Here is an 18,492-nt window from a genome sequence, read left to right on the forward strand (position 1 = left end):
GTGGCTGTTCAGTAATGATGCCGGTTTTCACGAAAGCTCAGACAACAGTTAAAGCAGAAACCTGAGCCCAGGCATCCACAATCCATTCACATATGGTGGCATAACTCGCTTGGCGCTGCCTCCCCGTCTTAGTGAAGGTGTGTTCGCCGTCTGTCATCCATCACTCCCAAGCCGCTCGCAACTTCACTTTGAACGCCCTGTTTACACCAATGTCCAGCGGTTGGAGTTCTTTGGTTAGTCCTCCCGGAATGCTGGCAAGCTCCGAATTAGTTTTCTTGACTTGGTTTTTCACAGTAGCGGTGAGATGGGCGCGCATGGAGTCGCAGATTAACAGGGACGGTGATGCGTGGAAAAAACCATCCGGTCTCTTTCCATACACTTCTCTCAGCCACTCACTCATTTTCTCCTCGTCCATCCAACCATTTTGATTGGCCTTAACGATGACTCCGACTGGAAACTTTTCTTTTGGCAGTGTCTTCCTCTTAAAAATTACCATGGTTGGTAGTTTCTCTCCATTACCATGGCAACCAAGAACAAGAACAGTGAAAGCCGACTTCTCATGGCCTGTGGTGCGTATGGATACCATGCTGGTCCCCTTCTTCTCCACAGTATGGTTCATGGGGATGTCAAAGGTGAGAGGGACCTTGTCCATGTTGGCGATGTGGTTGGGCTGCATCTTTTTTTCAGTAATCTTGTGTCTGCAGTAGGTGCAGAAGATGGCCAGCTTTTCTTTGTAATCCGCTGGCAGTTGCTGCGCCACGGTAGTCCTCGCGCAGATAGAGAGCTGACGCCTTTTCATAAAATGAAAGCACCAAGACAGACCTCCGTCAAAGTTTTCGATGTTCATGTCTTGTGCTGTTGTTTTTGCCTTCAGCCGAATGGTGACTGTAGAGAAGCTTCTCCCGGCTGTTCTTTGTTCAATGACCCATTGCTCGAGTTGGTCTTCCAACTGTGGCCACCTCGCTTTGTTTCCGTGGAAACTCAGTTTGGTCTTTTTAATTTGGTGCAGTTCATTTTCTTGTTTCCTCCACTTCCGTACCATACATTCATTGATCTTGAATTCTCTCGCAGCTGTCCTATTCCCATGAACAACTGTGTAACTGATAGCTTGCAGTTTGAATTGTGCCTCGTAAGCATGTCTCTTCGCTGGTGCCATTTTCGGGGGTCCTTAGACAAACAAATGCTGTTTTGCACGATACCGGTAGTATACCTGCCGGAGGCGTGGCGGAGGTAAGTGTACGTACCACGGACTCTTCTCTGATTGTTTTGTCGCTGCCAGCGTACGTACTCTGCGTATTACGTAATGTTATCTGATTGGTTTATCGCTGCCAGCATATGTAGTGTACGTATTACATCCCTGTGTCAGCGGGAAATGGTCCAATGGTCAAGGACAACATCGACAGTCATTTTTACAGATTTTGGAATTCAGTACACACATAAGGCGTACCGGATTATATGGCGCACGGCCGATTTTTGTGAAAATTTAAGGCTTTTAGGTGCACCTTATGGTGCGGAAAATACGGTGCACAGATATATAATAAAGCAAATGGTGACTGGTTTATAACACAATGATGACAGAGTTTAAGGGGCTGGCCCACGAATGACGTTTAGCACCGGGAAATATACCGGTTCTTTGTTTACTAAGAGCTGCAAAATATGCCCTGTTCTTTGTTTAATAACACGATTTTTCATTGGTCCAGCTCGATGTAATAACCAATCATTGAACATGTTTTAATGTGGCTCGATCTGTATCAGAACAAAAATCTTTTCTTAGCATTTTGCAGGCGCCTGTTAGACAAAGTGATCAAATTGAAGAAAGAGATTATTTAGTGGATATGATTTTGACCAGTGCAGCCAATTGCTGTAAGTAGTATTTTATGTTTTTTATCTATGTAGTTTGAAGAGGTCTTAGTTTTTTGGCATTTTGAAAACAAAATGCTTAGCCCATGTTGTAAGTTAATAACTATTCATTTATTGAAAAAAATAATTATTTTTCACACATTTGAAACTCGGAGTGGATACAAACCCAATCTTTTTCATTTTCTGATGGTGATGATTGTTTACAATCTTTAACATTGGGTGTTCCTGAGAGCTTTCCAAACAGGTTTGAAAAGGCTCCCCCCCCAGACCCCATTGGGGACCTAGGCGGCCCCCAAACTCCTCGACAAATTACAGTAGTGTTCAGAATCATAGTAGTGCTGTGTGACTAAAAAGATTAATCCAGGTTTTGAGTATATTTTTTATTGTTAAGGTGCGTTTACACATAAGCAAGACGCGCTATGAATGTCGTTTTTCCGTCATTCGTGACACATTCCTGACATTCTTAACGTGACTTAACGCATCTGAACAGGTTTCTTAATAGTGCGTGTTGGTGCGTGATATTCTTGATATTCGTGGAGCATGTTTTTGCCTGTCAAAAAATCTTCCATGAATGTCACACACCACCCTCATTTCGTCTCACATCGTGGAGGTTGCAGCTGAGTGTATTGATCCGTCTTGATGAGTATTGATCCTTAATAGAACGTGACAATGTTCGTAGTGGTTCCTGTAATGGTTCTTGGAGCCCAGACTGTCACGCGTTATTATGAAGTGAAATGGAAACGGTCAAGTTTTGACACGACTTGTAACGCAGCGTCACATTTCACTGCGCGCCACGACAAATCAGTTTTCTGTCACGTGCGCACAATTAAACTCGGCTCCAAATGTCGTTCCACAGTTCCTGCTGAAGCTCCTGGATGCTCCTGCAGGTGTTCCACCTGCTGTTGTAACCGTTGAGCGGGAGAACGAGTCTGAACCAGAGGAGCGAGAGGAGACTCACGTGCAGCCAGACATCTCTGCACCTCCTCCAGTCTGGCGGAGGAAGAAGCGCGCGCACAATTAAACCCTGCTGCACTGCATTTAGTTTGATTGCTGACACCAAGTCGGCTAAAAGTCTAATTTCAGTGCTCTTCGATGCGCTGTTGCACGCAATCTCAAAACTATTATGTTCAAACTGCTTTTTTAGCAATCCTGTGAATCACTAAACTAGTATTTAGTTGTATAACCAGTTTTTGATGATTTCTTCACATCTGTGAGGCATTAATTTTGTTGGTTTGGAACCAAGATTTTGCTGGTTTACTAGTGTGCTTGGGGTCATTGTCTTGTTGAAACACCCATTTCAAGGGCATGTCCTCTTCAGCATAAGGCAACATGACCTCTTCAAGTATTTTGACATATCCAAACTGATCCATGATACCTGGTATGCAATATATAGGCCCAACACCGTAGTAGGAGAAACATGCCCATATCATGATGCTTGCACCACCATGCTTCACTGTCTTCACTGTGAACTGTGGCTTGAATTCAGAGTTTGGGGGTCGTCTCACAAACTGTCTGCGGCCCTTGGACCCAAAAAGAACAGTTTTACTCTCATCAGTCCACAAAATATTCCTCCATTTCTCTTTAGGCCAATTGATGTGTTCTTTGGCAAATTGTAACCTCTTCTGCACATGTCTTTTATTTAACAGAGGGACTTTGCAGGGGATTCTTGCAAATAAATTAGCACAGCACTTACAGGTAACTCCAGACTGTCTTTGATCATCCTGGAGCTGATCAATGGGTGAGCCTTTGCCATTCTGGTTATTCTTCTATCCATTTTGATGGTTGTTTTCCGTTTTCTTCCATGCGTCTGTTTTTTTTTTTTTTTTTTACCATTTTAAAGCATTGGAGATCATTGTAGATGAACAGCGTATAATTTTTTGCACTTGCGTATAAGTTTTCCCCTCTCCAATCAACTTTTTAATCAAACTATGCTGTTCTTCTGAACAGTGTCTTGAACGTCCCATTTTCCTCAGGCTTTCAAAGAGAAAAGCATGTTCAACAGGTGCTGGCTTCATCCTTAAATAGGGGACACCTGATTCACACCTGTTTGTTCCACAAAATTGACGAACTCACTGACTGAATGCCACACTACTATTATTGTGAACATCCCCTTTTCTACTTTTTTTTTTACTAATAGCCCAATTTCATAGCCTTAAGAGTGTGCATATCATGAATGCTTGGTCTTGTTGGATTTGTGAGAACCTACTGAATCTACTGGTACCTTGTTTCCCATGTAACAATAAGAAATATACTCAAAACCTGGATTAATCTTTTTAGTCACATAGCACTACTATTATTCTGAACACTACTGTAGTTTCAGGCTTAGCCATATTGCCTCAATGCCAGCCCTGCATTATACTTCCTACACTGAATTTGGTTTGAAAAAAGGCGCAAACGCCGCCCAGTTGGAAGGAGGTGATCATAATCAGCTACACCAAAAGAAGGTAAAGATAAGGTGGAGTGTGGATCCTATCGACCAATATCCGTAATTAACATAGATTACCGATTATTCACCTTGATTATGGCCAGAGGAGTAGAGGAGTTCCTACCTACATTAATACATAATGACCCCAAACACAATATACAAAAGACATTACACATCATAGATCATATACAAAAAATAAAGACTACAGCAATAGTAATAAGTAATAACACGGAAAAAGCATTTGACTCAGTTAATTGGGATTTTCTGTATAGGGTTTTACATAGGTTTGGCTTCCATGATACACTTGTTAAAACTATAGGCATTATACAACAATCCTACTGCTGGAATCAAAATAAATGGATCTTTATCAAAGAGCTTTACCCTCTAAAGAGGCTCCAGACAGGGCTGTGCATGGTCACCTCTACTTTTTGCATTATATTTCGAACTGTTGGCTCAGCATATTAGCCATACGATAATATTAAGGGAATTTTTATAAAAGGTACAGAGTATAAATTAGCCTGCTATGTGGGTGATATTTTAGTGTACGTGGGGCAACCAACATATGCTTTACCTGATTTGATGAAAACATTTGAGCAATATGGTAAATTATCAGGATATAAGGTTAATATAGGTAAGACTCAATTACTTGCATATAATTATAACCTACCAGATGTAATTAAGAATGAATGCCCATATGGCAAACAAAATCCATCAGATATTTAGGCATAAACATCCCGCAGGATTTATCAAAATTATTTGAATCCAATTATGTTCCTGTATAAAAAAAAAAAAAAATAAGGAAGATATGACCAGATGGAGCCTAACTCCTTTTCTTAATTTTTCCTCAAGAATTGAATCTATTAAAATGAATATTTTACTTCGGTTATTATATTTATTTCACACCCTACCAATAGAAATCAATCATTTCCATTTTAATAATCAGAAAAAATGTTGTCAAGATAAATATGGTGAGACAAGAGATATAGGGTCCGTCTCAAAACTTTACAGCTGACCAAGGAAATGGGGGGATGCGGTCTACCTTCTCTCAGCGATTATTTTCTCGCAACACAGATAAGAACAATTATATGCTGGTCCAGTCCTATATATAATCCTCAGTGGAAACGTATAGAAGAGAAAATATGTTTCACTCCCATACAGGCCATTATAGCTAACAATAACCTACAAAATTACATAAAAATGGTTGACAATCCATGGGTGAAATGTACTCTTAAAATGTGGAAAGTATCATAAAAGAACATAAATTAGATGGGGATATAATAGTAGTTCTTAAATGATGCGCATATGACTCTGTGCCTAGTAGATTGGATACCAGGTTTAAGGACTGGACGTTTAAGGCTTTGACAGCTTTATGCAAACTACTGAAAGGGGGAACAATGCTTTGTTTTGATACAATTAAAGAAAGATACTTTTTAGAAAAACAAGATTTATTCCACTATCTGCAGATACGACACTATATTAATACGAAAGTAAAAAAATGTGTCAGAAGCAAAGGTGAGTTTGATAGAAATGTGTAAGAAAGCATATATGTAACTCTGAAATAAATGGTAGAATCATATCATGTGCATACAAAGGCTTGTTACAACTACATACATTAAAGACAAATGGGAGCAAGAAGGAGGAATAAGTACTCGTATATCTGAGGAGGAATGGACAACAGTGTGGAGATATCATTGGAAATGAACTAGTTCGCAGATCTGGAAGGAATTCAGGTGGAAAAACCTGATAAGATATTTTATTACACCCGCTCAGAAATCCCACTACGATGGAGCTCCCCCTGTATGTAGGAGAAACTGTGGTAAGCAACCTGCAAACTACCACCACGTTTTCTGGGTCTGCCTGGTTATCAAGGACATCTGGAGAGAGATACACATGGCTCTACAAGATATTTTCAAGGATGTAATGCCTTGAGATGAAGATTATATATCTTGAAATGGTAAAAAAAAAAAGACAAATATTTATTTAACATTTTGTCATTCGCAATTAAAAAGGCATTAACCAGGAAATGGTTATTATTACAGAAAAGTTCAACTTTAACTGGGTGGATGGACATTTACAATATGGAAAAAATAACAGCGTGTGTCAACTATAAATGGGAACAGTTTACCTCATACTGGATAAAATGGATCCACTATGTAACGCCTCACAGGCCTGAATTTGTTTTCTCAGATCATTAGTTAAGCTGTAACGACAGTCTACTCCCTAATTGTTTTGCTTCTGTTTGCATTATTTCCTAATATTGCTTTACAGCATTTTGTGTCAGGGAATGTGTGCTTTTGAAATGATTGTATGTTGATGTTGATAATTTGAGGATGATGACACACAGTGGCTTATGTATGTATTTGGCATGAAATGATAATAAAAAAAATGAATTCCAAAAAAGAAAGAAAGTGCATGAGTGTGTTCAAGTGATGGGTGTCCTTTGCACACAGCCGTGATGTCCTATATCATGTTTTTAGTTGCCAGTTAACGATAAGGTTTCAAACTCGGTAACTCCAGACACCGTTTGCACCTGCTACATTTCCTTTTGACCTTGATAAATCGTGCTGCGTGTGCAGACCTCAGCTATTTTCTGTTTCTTCCCACAATTTTGCACACTTGGGTGGAGAACCTCAAATTGCACATTCATGAAGGCAAATGCGCTGAATTGACAATACGCATTCACATTTAAGACATGCAGTCCTCGTTGTGCAGTTTGTATGTATGCATGTTTTTGTCATGATGTCCCCTTCTTCAGTTGGAAGCACTGAAGTTCTACCTTGATGGAGGAGGAGATGTTCTTGTCATGCTCGGTGAAGGAGGAGAAACAAAATATATCACTAATATTAACTTCCTCCTGGAGGAGTTTGGAATAACAGTCAACAGTGGTACGTGATGAAGTTTATTCAAGTAACACTTGTAGTTGTACATGTGTGGATATAGTTTAAAATGAAGGTTTTTAGAGTTGACTCTTTTCCACACAATCTTGCAGATGCAGTTGTGAGGACGATGTACTACAAGTACTTCCATCCGAAGGAGGCTCTTGTGTCCAACGGTGTGTTGAACAGGTTTGTGACAGCCGACAGTGAAACTGATCACCTTCACCATATATGTTCTGTGTTTTCTTTGCTGAAGGACATTAAGTTTTCTCCTGTGCATGTTCATTATTCAGTGACACCAAGCATAAAATACAGATGTTAGAAAGGGTTGTTTGTATTTCCTCTCTATTGTTTGCACAGAAAAGCTACAATGTCAACTGCTGAACACAGTGAAATTAAATTTACAGTGTTTGTCAAATATGTAGGTAATAGTCTGGAGTGGACTGTTAAAATAATTTTGTACACACTTTTTTGTGGCCAGTCTTAGCCTGTCCTTGACATAGTGGCTGTCAGCGTTGTCAGATGCTGTTTTACTTGTACGTATTCTCCTAAATCTGTTTTTGCTTCACAACAGCAGTATTTTCACATCAACCAGTTTAAGAACTTTATTCTGAAGGGGCAGTGCCAGCATTCAGGCTAACATTAGCAGGATAACAGGTCAGCAGTGCAGACACCAGCATAGCAGATTGGTGAAAGTGAGGAATTCAAGTCCTGACAGAGTAAAAACAGAGTGTATATTGGGAAACGGTGCAATGGAATGTTTAGATTTTAGAATGAAGGAGGTGGCGGGCCTGATAGTATACAAATAATGAATGTTTAGGAGTTCAATGGTGCAAATATTACATGAGGTGAAAGCTGGAATGTTGCCTTCAACGAGGTGTGTCTGTCTGCCAGACAGTGTTAAACCACCCTTTACACTGCACAGCAGCAGTTGTGAGTCTGTGGTGCTGCTTAAAACGCGGCTGATCCGCAGAGGTGACGTGAAAACACCTCTGTGTAAGTGCTTCAGCGGTCCTTGTGCATTGGTGTCTCACGTGGGAGTTTGTGCACTATAGATGACATCAAATTTCCAAGGAGATCTGCCACTTTTTTGACATAGATGCTGGATTTTGTTTGCCTCATATTCCCTCATTGCCCGTGCACAGTGAGAGAGAACGAAACAAAATAAATAATATTACATGGTTAATTTGTTTGTGTTCATCAGTTTGGACTTTGTGCTTGTGTGCATGTGTGTATGCATGCATTTCCCCCGTCATTCACTGGCAGCGTTAGCCAAATCTGCAGAAACAGTACATCACTGGACTGTTTTTTTTTTTTTTTTGAGGAATGACAGGTGTCTGTGTTTCTGGCCCGTTGAGTGAGGAGGCACACTCATAGTTGAGCAGTGAAAACACATTTGCAGCTCTCCAGATCCAGTATAATTAAAGCGGCCACCTCATTGGGGTGTCTTTTTTTTTTTGGTCACAGAGAGCTGGGTGAACATGAAGAACTGCATTTAATGACTGAAACACAGGTAAACAGCAGCCTGGCGCATGGATGCGCACATCAGCGGGACTGTGCAGGAGTGGCTTTTATTGGACTGTGTTTAAAAAATGTGTCAGCATCTTGAATGAATGCTGTGAATTGAAAACCCACACTTTAAAGGGACCAAGTGTGGGAGGGGTGGACCAAACCCATGCCTAAACATGCACCAACATCGCATTACATGGCGCTGTGTGTATCAAATGTAGCTTGACGTGGATCATATGCGGTGATACAAGCCACTCGAGGCTGGACGGGGCTCAAATGACAGGTCAGTCGTGGCTCATTAGAGGCTGATACCTGGTGCATTGAGGTACAGAGAGGCACATAGAGGCTTCTTCATAGTGGATATGTGATAGATTAATACGTGGATCATTATTCATGGCTTTATTATTCGGTGGAACCGAGGCTATAGTGAGTACTTGCAGAGCTAGAATGCGGTCAATGTTTAACCCTGTAATTGTTGTAGATGACCAGCCTTTCAAGAGTGGAACAACAAGTCCTTTCTTCCCATCCATAACAGTGATGCCAAGATGGAAGCCAAGACTGTTTGCAATTCCAGGAGAAAAGCATCCTCAGACCCTTAGAGGAGTTCACCTCCAGTATAGCAGATTCCATGAGCGTTCCCTGCCCTCAGCTGTTTTATGGCCTTCATTCACGGGCAGCGTTAGCTAAATCTGCATTAAAGTACATCACTGGACAAATAACACCTTTAACTGGACTTTATATGGCTGGAAAACAACTGACAGCCAGGAAAAATAAAGACTGATTTTTTTTTTTTTTTTTTTTTTTTAACTCATTACTGGGACCGGAAAAAGTCACATGACTGTTGTCTTCTTGAGAAACTCACATTTTTGTATTCTACACATGGCGTTCTGTGAGTCAAACTCTGGATTATACAATTCATGGAAAAAAGGACAAAACTGTGGTGAGTTCACAGTGAACTTAATGTACCTACTTATGTATTAAATAAAACCTTCCACGCGAGATGTTTTCATGCAGGTGCCGTCAGGCACGCGGCAGTGGAAAAAAAATACCCACATGTACACAGGCATCATCCAAACTGAATGTGCATGTACAGAAATGTGGAAAAAGGATTAATTGAATATTTAGTTGGTTTTGACATCATAACAGTAATTGGGGCTCAGATTGTTTTTCTGACATGATGTGTCCTTTCAGCGACAGTCGAGCTGCATGTCTGCTTGTGCTGAATTGACACTGGAGATTTCAGAAGCCCAGAATGAACCATCAGCCACAGAAAACCTACCAGACAAATCTCTCTGCCTGATCTGCTCAGATTTGAACATGCACAAAAGTTTATGATGAACTCTGCCGACATCAGTTGGCATGGCAATTCTACTGCGGAAATCAGGGGCAGCTTCATACTTCACCACAACCATTGCAGTTCTGGCAGTTTGTGAGATGATACCGAGAGGACCTTGTAAGGTTCTGGCGGCAGCTGAGCTTCTCTTTGGCATCATGTGGCATTCAGCGTGATTTCATGATCGCACAAGGACCTGTGTAAAGGGGGTTTTAGGAGAACAGCTGGCATGCTTTATGTCTGTGGTCACTGATGATGCTGGGTGTCTCCCGCAGACACTGTTGGAGGTCGTTACCCTGAATGGCAGAGAGGCTCATTCCAGCGATGCTGTGTGCTGCCACTCCACTGCTCTCTGTGGTAAATTCCAGCTGTAGGCAGAGGAGCTCCCACGCCATACTGGAATTCAGCCCGTCAGCTGTGCACCTGTAGAAGTTTGAGATGATGTTGGTGTTCATGGCAAACGTCTTCCAACCTCCTCAGAGAGAAGAGCCACTGACCAGCTTTCCCGACCAGTGTCTGTGTTTTGTGTCCAGGAAAGGTCCTCTGATGTTCACACCGAGGAACTTAAAGCTGCTGACCCTTTCAACCTCGGCACCACTGGTGTAGACGGGCCGCTGTTCCCTCCTTTAGTTTACTATCATCCCCTTAGTTGAACTGATGTTGAGACAAAGGTTGCAGTCCTGATACCAGATGGTTAATGCCTTCACCTCCTCTCTATAGGTCGTCTCATCATCGTCCAAAATGAGGCCCAAGGTGGTTGTGCCATCAACAAACTTAATGATAATGATGACGGAGTTCTGTTTAGCAGCACAGTCATGAGTAGACGAGCAATACAAGAGGGGACTGTGGTAGATGGACGCCACTTTGTCCCTGTAATCCCTCTTTGCATTCCTGACTTCTTGAGGTCATGTCTGCCGGTTCTGTTTGGCGTCAGGGTCACCTTCGATGAAGGCAGAGTTCCGCACTTTGAGCTTAGCACAAGTGTCACTGTTCAGCCAGAGTTTCTGGTTTGGCTTTTGGAACTTCATCATCAGTGCACTTTCTCTTACAGCCTGTGCAGAATCTGTGAACTCGCTGATGTTGCTACCAGCTACATCCTCAAATATCTGCCAGTCAGTTGTCTCAGACCCCCTGAGCCCCACTGGCCCATTTGTAGAAGTGCTTGGAAACCGGTTTTTCCTATTTTACGTGTCTCCCTGTATGCAGGCAGCAGTAGTATTTATCAGTGGCCTGGCATGCAAAAAGCAGGGTGGGGAAGGTTGATTTGTGTTTTTTTTTTTTTTTTGAGGAATGACAGGCGTCCGTGTTTCTGGCCCGTTGAATGAGGAGCCACACTCATTTGCCATCGAGCTTTTCTTATCCTGTGTTGTTTAGTTGTAATTACCATTACATCACTTCATTTGCTGAAATGAACCTAATGTCACCAGAATAAACTCAGTAATCTTTTAATGACAGTGAGTCACTTCAGATTCTCCCTTGTTTCACTCAGTGAGGAAATGTGAGTGTGGAGGGGCCGCAGCAACACGTGGTTGGGGGGAACGGGAAGCTGCAACAGCTGAAACTGTGCTGCACCCTGGAGGGAGAAGGGAGTGGCATGAGCGGGGGCCGGGATGGGGTTGGGGATGGGGGACAGGAACACAAAGGAGGGAGTAGCGGGGGTGGGAGCATGCGTATCAGTCTCTGTCCGTATGTGAGTGGCAAGTGAGTTAAGTTTATGTCAGTTTCTGTCCGTATGTGCTGGAGTTGCAGAAAGATAAGATGGTTCACCAAGGCTGTAGAAATTCTTCTGGAGGAAAACAACGGGGCATTTTGTACTTCAGAGGCTGATAAGCCTGCCATGTTCATGGTTGAGCAGTGAAAACACATTTGCAGCTCTCATGAACAACCAGATCCCATTTATGAGTATTCCCTGGTCTCCGACATCTTCCTTTGCAAGGCGTGCATTTGCTCCGAGATGTTATCCAACTTGGGTCTGAGTTCAAGGGTTAATGCAGTCTGAGAATGTGTCGCATTGCCCAACTCATTAATCATGACGGACAAGTGAGGGGTCGTGGTTCTGGTGGCAGCCATCTTGCCAATTCTCCGGTAGATCAGGGCAGCACATAAAGCAGTAAGTATCAGCCCTCCTACAATAAAACCAAATATAAATAAATCTTCGACGTCCTCCACAGAGAATGGTGCCAAGCATGTGACACGCCATTTCCCCCAGGCGTCGAGAACATAGCCCGCAGGTTAGGTTTCATCTGGGCATGCAGGGTACCCCAGCCCTGATTTTCTTGTTGGAAAAAATGGTGTCAATAGAGTTCAGAGACCAGCTGATCAATTCCATGGGAAACAGTCTGAAAAATTGCTCTGTAAATCCCTACAGCACTCAAAAAAAGTACCTGTGTGTATGCTGGCTATGATGTCCAGCAACATGCAGAATATCCCAGAGAGCATCCTGGACAGTTTAAACACTTGCATGTTTTTTGTGGTATGAGTCCAGTCATTCAACAATCGTGGGAGAATAGCGGCTCTTAGAGGCAGAGTGTGGTGTTTATTTCAAGAAGTTCAAAATTTAGCAACGACAGCGTGGGGCAGTTTGTGTACGAGGTACTACGAGGACAAACAAGGATGTTACAGGCATGTTTGTAGTGAGGATGAGGCTGTTAAAAGCCCATTATCCGAGCACCTGGCAGCTACGAGGACCGGGCAGGCTATTTTGGACAGGCCATTTTGGCTCCACCCTCTCGCGCACTTCGTTGTGACAATTCTACCTGCTTTGTGCGCTGGATGCTGTATATAAAAAAAAAAATTTAGCGGATTAATAATTTTCTGGCACAGTTTGGATGTTGAAAACGCCTCTAATTGCTTCTGGAATCACAGAAGACATTTGGAGCTTTTTTCCTCTCTCTGTGCTGAGGTGGGTATTTGGAACAGCCTAAAAGGTAATTATTTGTAATGTTTTTATTGTAATAACTCAAGTTATTACAATGAAGCAGCTTCATAAGCAGCTGTAAAAGTATGTTTATGATAGATTTAACATTTGTTATAATGGATCAGATGATCTCCACTGTGTGTGCGCTGATGCGATGACTCACACTCAAGACAGGCATTTCTGCAGAACGCCAGCGCACAAAATAGCAATTTTGCAGACATAACGGACAAACACAAGGTTAACAGTTGAATCACTGGTGTCAAAATGAAGACGCGCATTTATGCAGAATGCCAGTGCACAAAATAACGATTTTGCAGATGGCAACAGATGAACACAAAGTTAAAAGTTGGATCACTGTCAGCACGGAAGAGATAAAGACAGCGAGAAGAATTGCAGAGGCGACTGTCCAGGAACCCGTGGTTCGGTTGTAGCTGGTCTGGTTATGGATGGGTTTTGTGCTTGTGGATCGGTTTTCTGTTTTTTTTTTTTTTTTTTTTTTTTTTTTTGGCGGGGGGGGGGGGGGGGGGGGGGTGATCCACACAGGTGCAGTTGTAATTAAAGCGGCCACCTCTTTGGGGTGCCTTTTTTTTTTTTTTTTTTTTTGGTCACAGAGAGCTGGGTGAACATGAAGAACTGCTGCATTTAATGACCCTGGAACACAGGTGAACAGCAGCCTGGCGCATGGATGCACACATCAGTTGGACTGTGCAGGAGTAGCTTTTATTGTACTGTGTTTAAAAAATGTGTCAACATCTTGAATGAATGCTGTGAATTGAAAACCCACACTTTAAAGGGACCAAGTGTGGGAGGGGTGGACCAAACCCATGCCTAAGCATGCACCAACATCGCATTACATGGCGCTATGTGTATCAAATGTAGCTTGATGTGGATCATATGCGGTGATACAAGCCACTCGAGGCTGGACGGGGCTCATTAGAGGCTGATACCTGGTGCATGCGAGGTACAGAGAGGCACATAGAGGCTTCTTCATAGTGGATATGTGATAGATTAATACGTGGATCATTATTCATGGTTTTATTATTCGGTGGAACCGAGGCTATAGTGAGTACTTGCAGAGCTAGAATGCGGTCAATGTTTAACCCTGTAATTGTTGTAGATGACCAGCCTTTCAAGAGTGGAACAACAAGTCCTTTCTTCCCATCCATAACAGTGATGCCAAGATGGAAGCCAAGACTGTTTGCAATTCCAGGAGAAAAGCATCCTCACCCCCTTAGAGGAGTTCACCTCCAGTATAGCAGATTCCATGAGCGTTCCCTGCCCTCAGCTGTTTTATGGCCTTTGTGATCTTACCAACATTTGGTGGTTCACAGTTGAATTGATGAATTACACACAACAACCCTGAAGCACTGGAGGTAGTAACATCCCAGCGGGAACATCAGCCTACAACTTCTCAAAGTAGGTGGCCCAGTGGGAAAGGCCATGGGGGGGGGGCTTAAAAAAACAATCCAAACGTGTCTGTTTGATGTCCATACCTCCATGATGGACTACACTGTTCCATCATGAACCTGACACTGAAGTAGGTCCGTGACAGTGTTGAAACTGCGTCCAAATCCAACCAACACAAAAACACAATGCATCTGTCATGCAGTTATTGTTATTATTTTTAAACAGGCAGAAACGTGTCACCAAACTATGGACGTGTCGTGGGAGTGTCTGGCAGACAAACCAACCTCCCCAGTGAAAGCCTTGGTCTCTACCATGGAGCTGTATATGAGAACTAGAGACTGCACTCCCAATGCTGCCCACTAAACGAAAACGTCCCTTCATGGACAGTGACATGATGTCTCCTAACCGGACAAAATATTGATGAAGTACCCGGATGTTAATGCATTTTCAATGGAGATTCGTGACTGAACACACTCAGAAAAATGCTCGCAAAATACGTGTTAAAATGCCATTTTGACCTGAATATCGAGCCAGTAAAATTAAATTACATTAAATTATGTCAGGAAAGTATTAAACTTACTCTGACACTCACACATTCACAAATATTGGTGTTGAAAGTTACACGGATCTGCGCTGTTCAAGCTGCTGAGCTGAGGCGTCCTGCTGCAGCTGCTGCTGTGTTCAACGCAGTGCGGTTCCTAAAACCATTACAATACGAGGCCTGTTAGAAAAGTATCCGACCTTTTTATTTTTTTCAAAAACCATATGGATTTGAATCACGTGTGATTGCATCAGCCAAGCTTGAAACTTCGTGCGCATGCGTGAGTTTTTTCACGCCTGTTGGTTGCATCATTCGCCTGTGAGCAGGCTTTGTGTGAGCACTGGTCCACCCTTCTCGTCAGATTTTTATTGTGAATAAATGTCTGAACGATTTGGAGCTTTGCTGCATCAAATTTTTCCAGAAACTGTGAGAGACCTCCAGGTGGACACCATTTGGAAAATTCAGATGGCTTTCAGGGACGATTTTATGGGGATTACACAGATTAAGGAGTGCTCCAGTCGGTTTAAAGACTGCCCACAGCGTCTGAGAGCGCGGCACACTCCGAGCACTGAAAGCCGTCCTGTGAGACCAACAAGGAGGTGATTTTGTCCCGCGCCATGAGCGGCACGGTGGTGCATCCCTCTGCTTCTCTTTCCATGAAAAAAACTCCTGTAACAGTGGAATGTGCCGAAAAAGTCTTGATGTCCACGTCTTCTGCCATTTTTGTAGAAGTCAGACGACGTCCCGGATCAGCAAAGCCTTCACGTTGGAAATGATCTGGTTGTTTCAGCGGGGTGTCAGCCTGTCGATCGGCGCAAATGACGCAACCGACAGGCGTGAAAAAACTCACGCATGCGCACAAAGGTTCAAGCTTGGCTGACGCAATCACACGTGATTCAAACCCATATGGTTTTTGAATATTAGATACTTTTCTAATAGACCTCGTATTTTAACTAGACATCGGTCTAGCAGTGGAAAATATCAACTAGACATAAGTGAAGAGTTAATGGTCCTTGTCATTGGGCGACACAGGTACGGCAGGAGACATACAGCTGTTTATCATCCAAATATCACGGACAAAGTGACAAGAAGAACCAAAACCACTTACTTATGGAAGGAAATATTGTCTCCCTTGTTCCTCTGTTTGTGGCTTTGCCAACATGTGCAGCTTTCCGGCATATTTCACCTGTTTCTTGAACTTCTATGCACGCAAATCACTAACTTGCCCGGAATTAAAATGGCGATCACGCCTCCTTGTCGGCACACGGCTCAGTGCAAGTGCGGCCTCTAGTTCTTATATACAGCTCCGTGGTCTCTACACATCTGGAACATTTTGTTGCCACAGATTGTGCCCTAATTACTGTTGTAATGCCAATTGTTGTAGGTGGGTTCAGACTTTGGCTGAAGGGAAGCTCCAACAAGTCTGTGGTCAGAGTTCACACATTGGGAACTTCTATCAGAAAACCAAAAACATTACATTTTATTGATGATGATCAGGATGTGGACCAAGCAGATCATTTGAAGCTCAGTCAAGGCTCGAAGAACTGAATCTGACCCTCTTAAAGATCTTTTTAAACATCCTGGAATCCAGTGACATGTGGTGAGGTTGATGGCTGGTGAAGCACTGACTTCATCACAATCAGATTTAATTAAATATGAACACAGAGTCGCTTAGTCACCGTTTGATTGGCAGCAGTTAACGGGTTATGTGTAAAATCTCATATCAGCATTCTTTACACATACAAACTAGCACACAAAAAGCACATTCAATTAAAAAAAATTGGTCTTACCTTTACTTATAAATGAAGTCCATGTGCTGCTTCTTCTGAACAAATGTTTGGAGTCTTTTCTGGCTTTGAATCTGAGTGGTCGACCGCTCGTTTTTGATGAGATTTCTTTGTAAATTCTTCAGCTCGCAATATTCCATCTGAGTCCAGACACTGTCACAAGTTGAGAAAAGGAGGTAGAAAACGTTAAAAAGGCAGTTTCTTACTGGACGTCCACACAGCCAGACTTTGTGTGTCCTACTCTGTTTGAAAAGAGCAGCTCTTCTGTTGTCTGAAGCGAACCTTTCAGCTCCGGTCTTTGGTCCTTCCTTTAATTATTACCTCCTGCTTCGATTGAAAGTCCAGTTTAGAAAATTGTTTCAGTTTAGATATCTAATCCTCCATTCTGAAACTAAAGTCCAGGCAAGAGGAAAAAATAAATGAACAGCTGCTCTTGTAGTTTGCTGTCACTTATTCTGCAGCTGATGAGTTGATGCAAGAAGAATCCCTGGGATCACTAGTGCCCCCTAACACGAGGCAGGAGAACTGCGTGCCTCACTTGGTGCCTTTTTGCAGCCGTTTTGTGATCGCTCAGCACACAAAACACGTTACACACACATACAGCTGTTGACAAAAAACACTGTACATCATGTACATCAGCTAAACTACGGAATTTAAGTTCATATAACCAAAGTGTTTGACTGTTTTAATGGAGACATACAGAGAGACAGTGAGACAGTCTGACTGCACAGAGTGCCAGCACTTAGCCCAGTGATTGAACAGTCCAAGGTGAGGCACGTCTCTGCTCAGAATTTGAACTGCAAATGTGAAAATTCAGTGGTTTTGAATAAAAAATTTAAAACTGGTGAAGTTCAAAGGAAAATAACTTTATAGTACAAATCACTGGATAAGTATTTAATTTATCTTTTCATTTCACATTTTTCTCTTTCCACATGATCGCACATCACTGCTGGAGTCACACCTTAACAATGTTACGATCCCCCCCCCCAGGGAGATCAGTCGGGCAGCAGGCAGAATTGTTCCAGGATTTATTGAAGATGAAACTGTTGGACCTGGCTCACAGTAAGTTCCTCGCTGCATGACATACCGTCATGTTCAGGGTTTGTGTTGCGTGACGCTGGTTGTGCGTTTGTTGGCGCAGCGCTCTGACGTTTGTCTACCCACACGGTGCCACGCTGAAGGTGCAGAAGCCTGCTGTGGCTGTTCTTTCCACTGGATCCATCTGCTTCCCTCTCAACAGGCCTGTCTTGGCCTTACATCACAGAAAGGTTAGTGTCACGGTGCAGTTAGAACGCGTGGTGTGAGCGTTCACCCGAGAGCTGATTCTGGAGCACTCCTGTGTTGTGCAGGAAGGGGGCAGACTGGCAGTGCTGGGCTCCTGCCACATGTTCAGTGACCAGTACATAGACAAAGAGGAGAACGCCAAAATCCTGGTGAGTGCAGCAGGTTCGGCAGTGTATCAGAGGGATAGAGTCAGGTCATCTGTTATTCTCTGGAAGGTGCTGTGATGATTTTTTGTTTTCACAGGACATTGTGCTCCAGTGGCTTCTGACTGATAATATTCAGCTGAATCGGATTGATGCAGAAAATCCAGAGGTGAGGATGAACCTTCACACTTCACACTTTGTCTGTCTCGGCAGTTTCATCACACGCTTATGTGCAGTGGAAGCAGTCAAACTGAGCAGGTGACAGATTATTGGATGGTTTTGGGATTATAAATCCTGAAAGGGCCAAAAAAGCCTCCAAATACTCAGAGCCTGTTTAGTTATCTTTTTTGGGGGGGGGGGCACATAGCCTCCTGAGGCCTGACTGCTACAACCCCAATTCCAATGAAGTT

General features: G+C 42.9%; 1 protein-coding gene across 1 annotated transcript in view; it reads left to right on the forward strand.

Moving 5' to 3' along the window:
- Positions 1-18,492, forward strand: part of ift52 (intraflagellar transport 52 homolog (Chlamydomonas)) — a 52,967-nt gene that overhangs the window by 19,110 nt on the left and 15,365 nt on the right. The window contains exons 4-9 of the mRNA XM_034167500.1: positions 7,041-7,170; positions 7,275-7,350; positions 17,646-17,717; positions 17,797-17,923; positions 18,005-18,088; positions 18,183-18,251. Of these exons, the coding sequence (XP_034023391.1) occupies positions 7,041-7,170; positions 7,275-7,350; positions 17,646-17,717; positions 17,797-17,923; positions 18,005-18,088; positions 18,183-18,251 (558 nt within the window). The remainder of the gene's footprint in view (positions 1-7,040; positions 7,171-7,274; positions 7,351-17,645; positions 17,718-17,796; positions 17,924-18,004; positions 18,089-18,182; positions 18,252-18,492) is intronic.

The sequence above is a fragment of the Thalassophryne amazonica genome, chromosome 3 (assembly GCF_902500255.1).
Source record: "Thalassophryne amazonica chromosome 3, fThaAma1.1, whole genome shotgun sequence".
Taxonomy (NCBI): Eukaryota; Metazoa; Chordata; class Actinopteri; order Batrachoidiformes; family Batrachoididae; genus Thalassophryne; species Thalassophryne amazonica.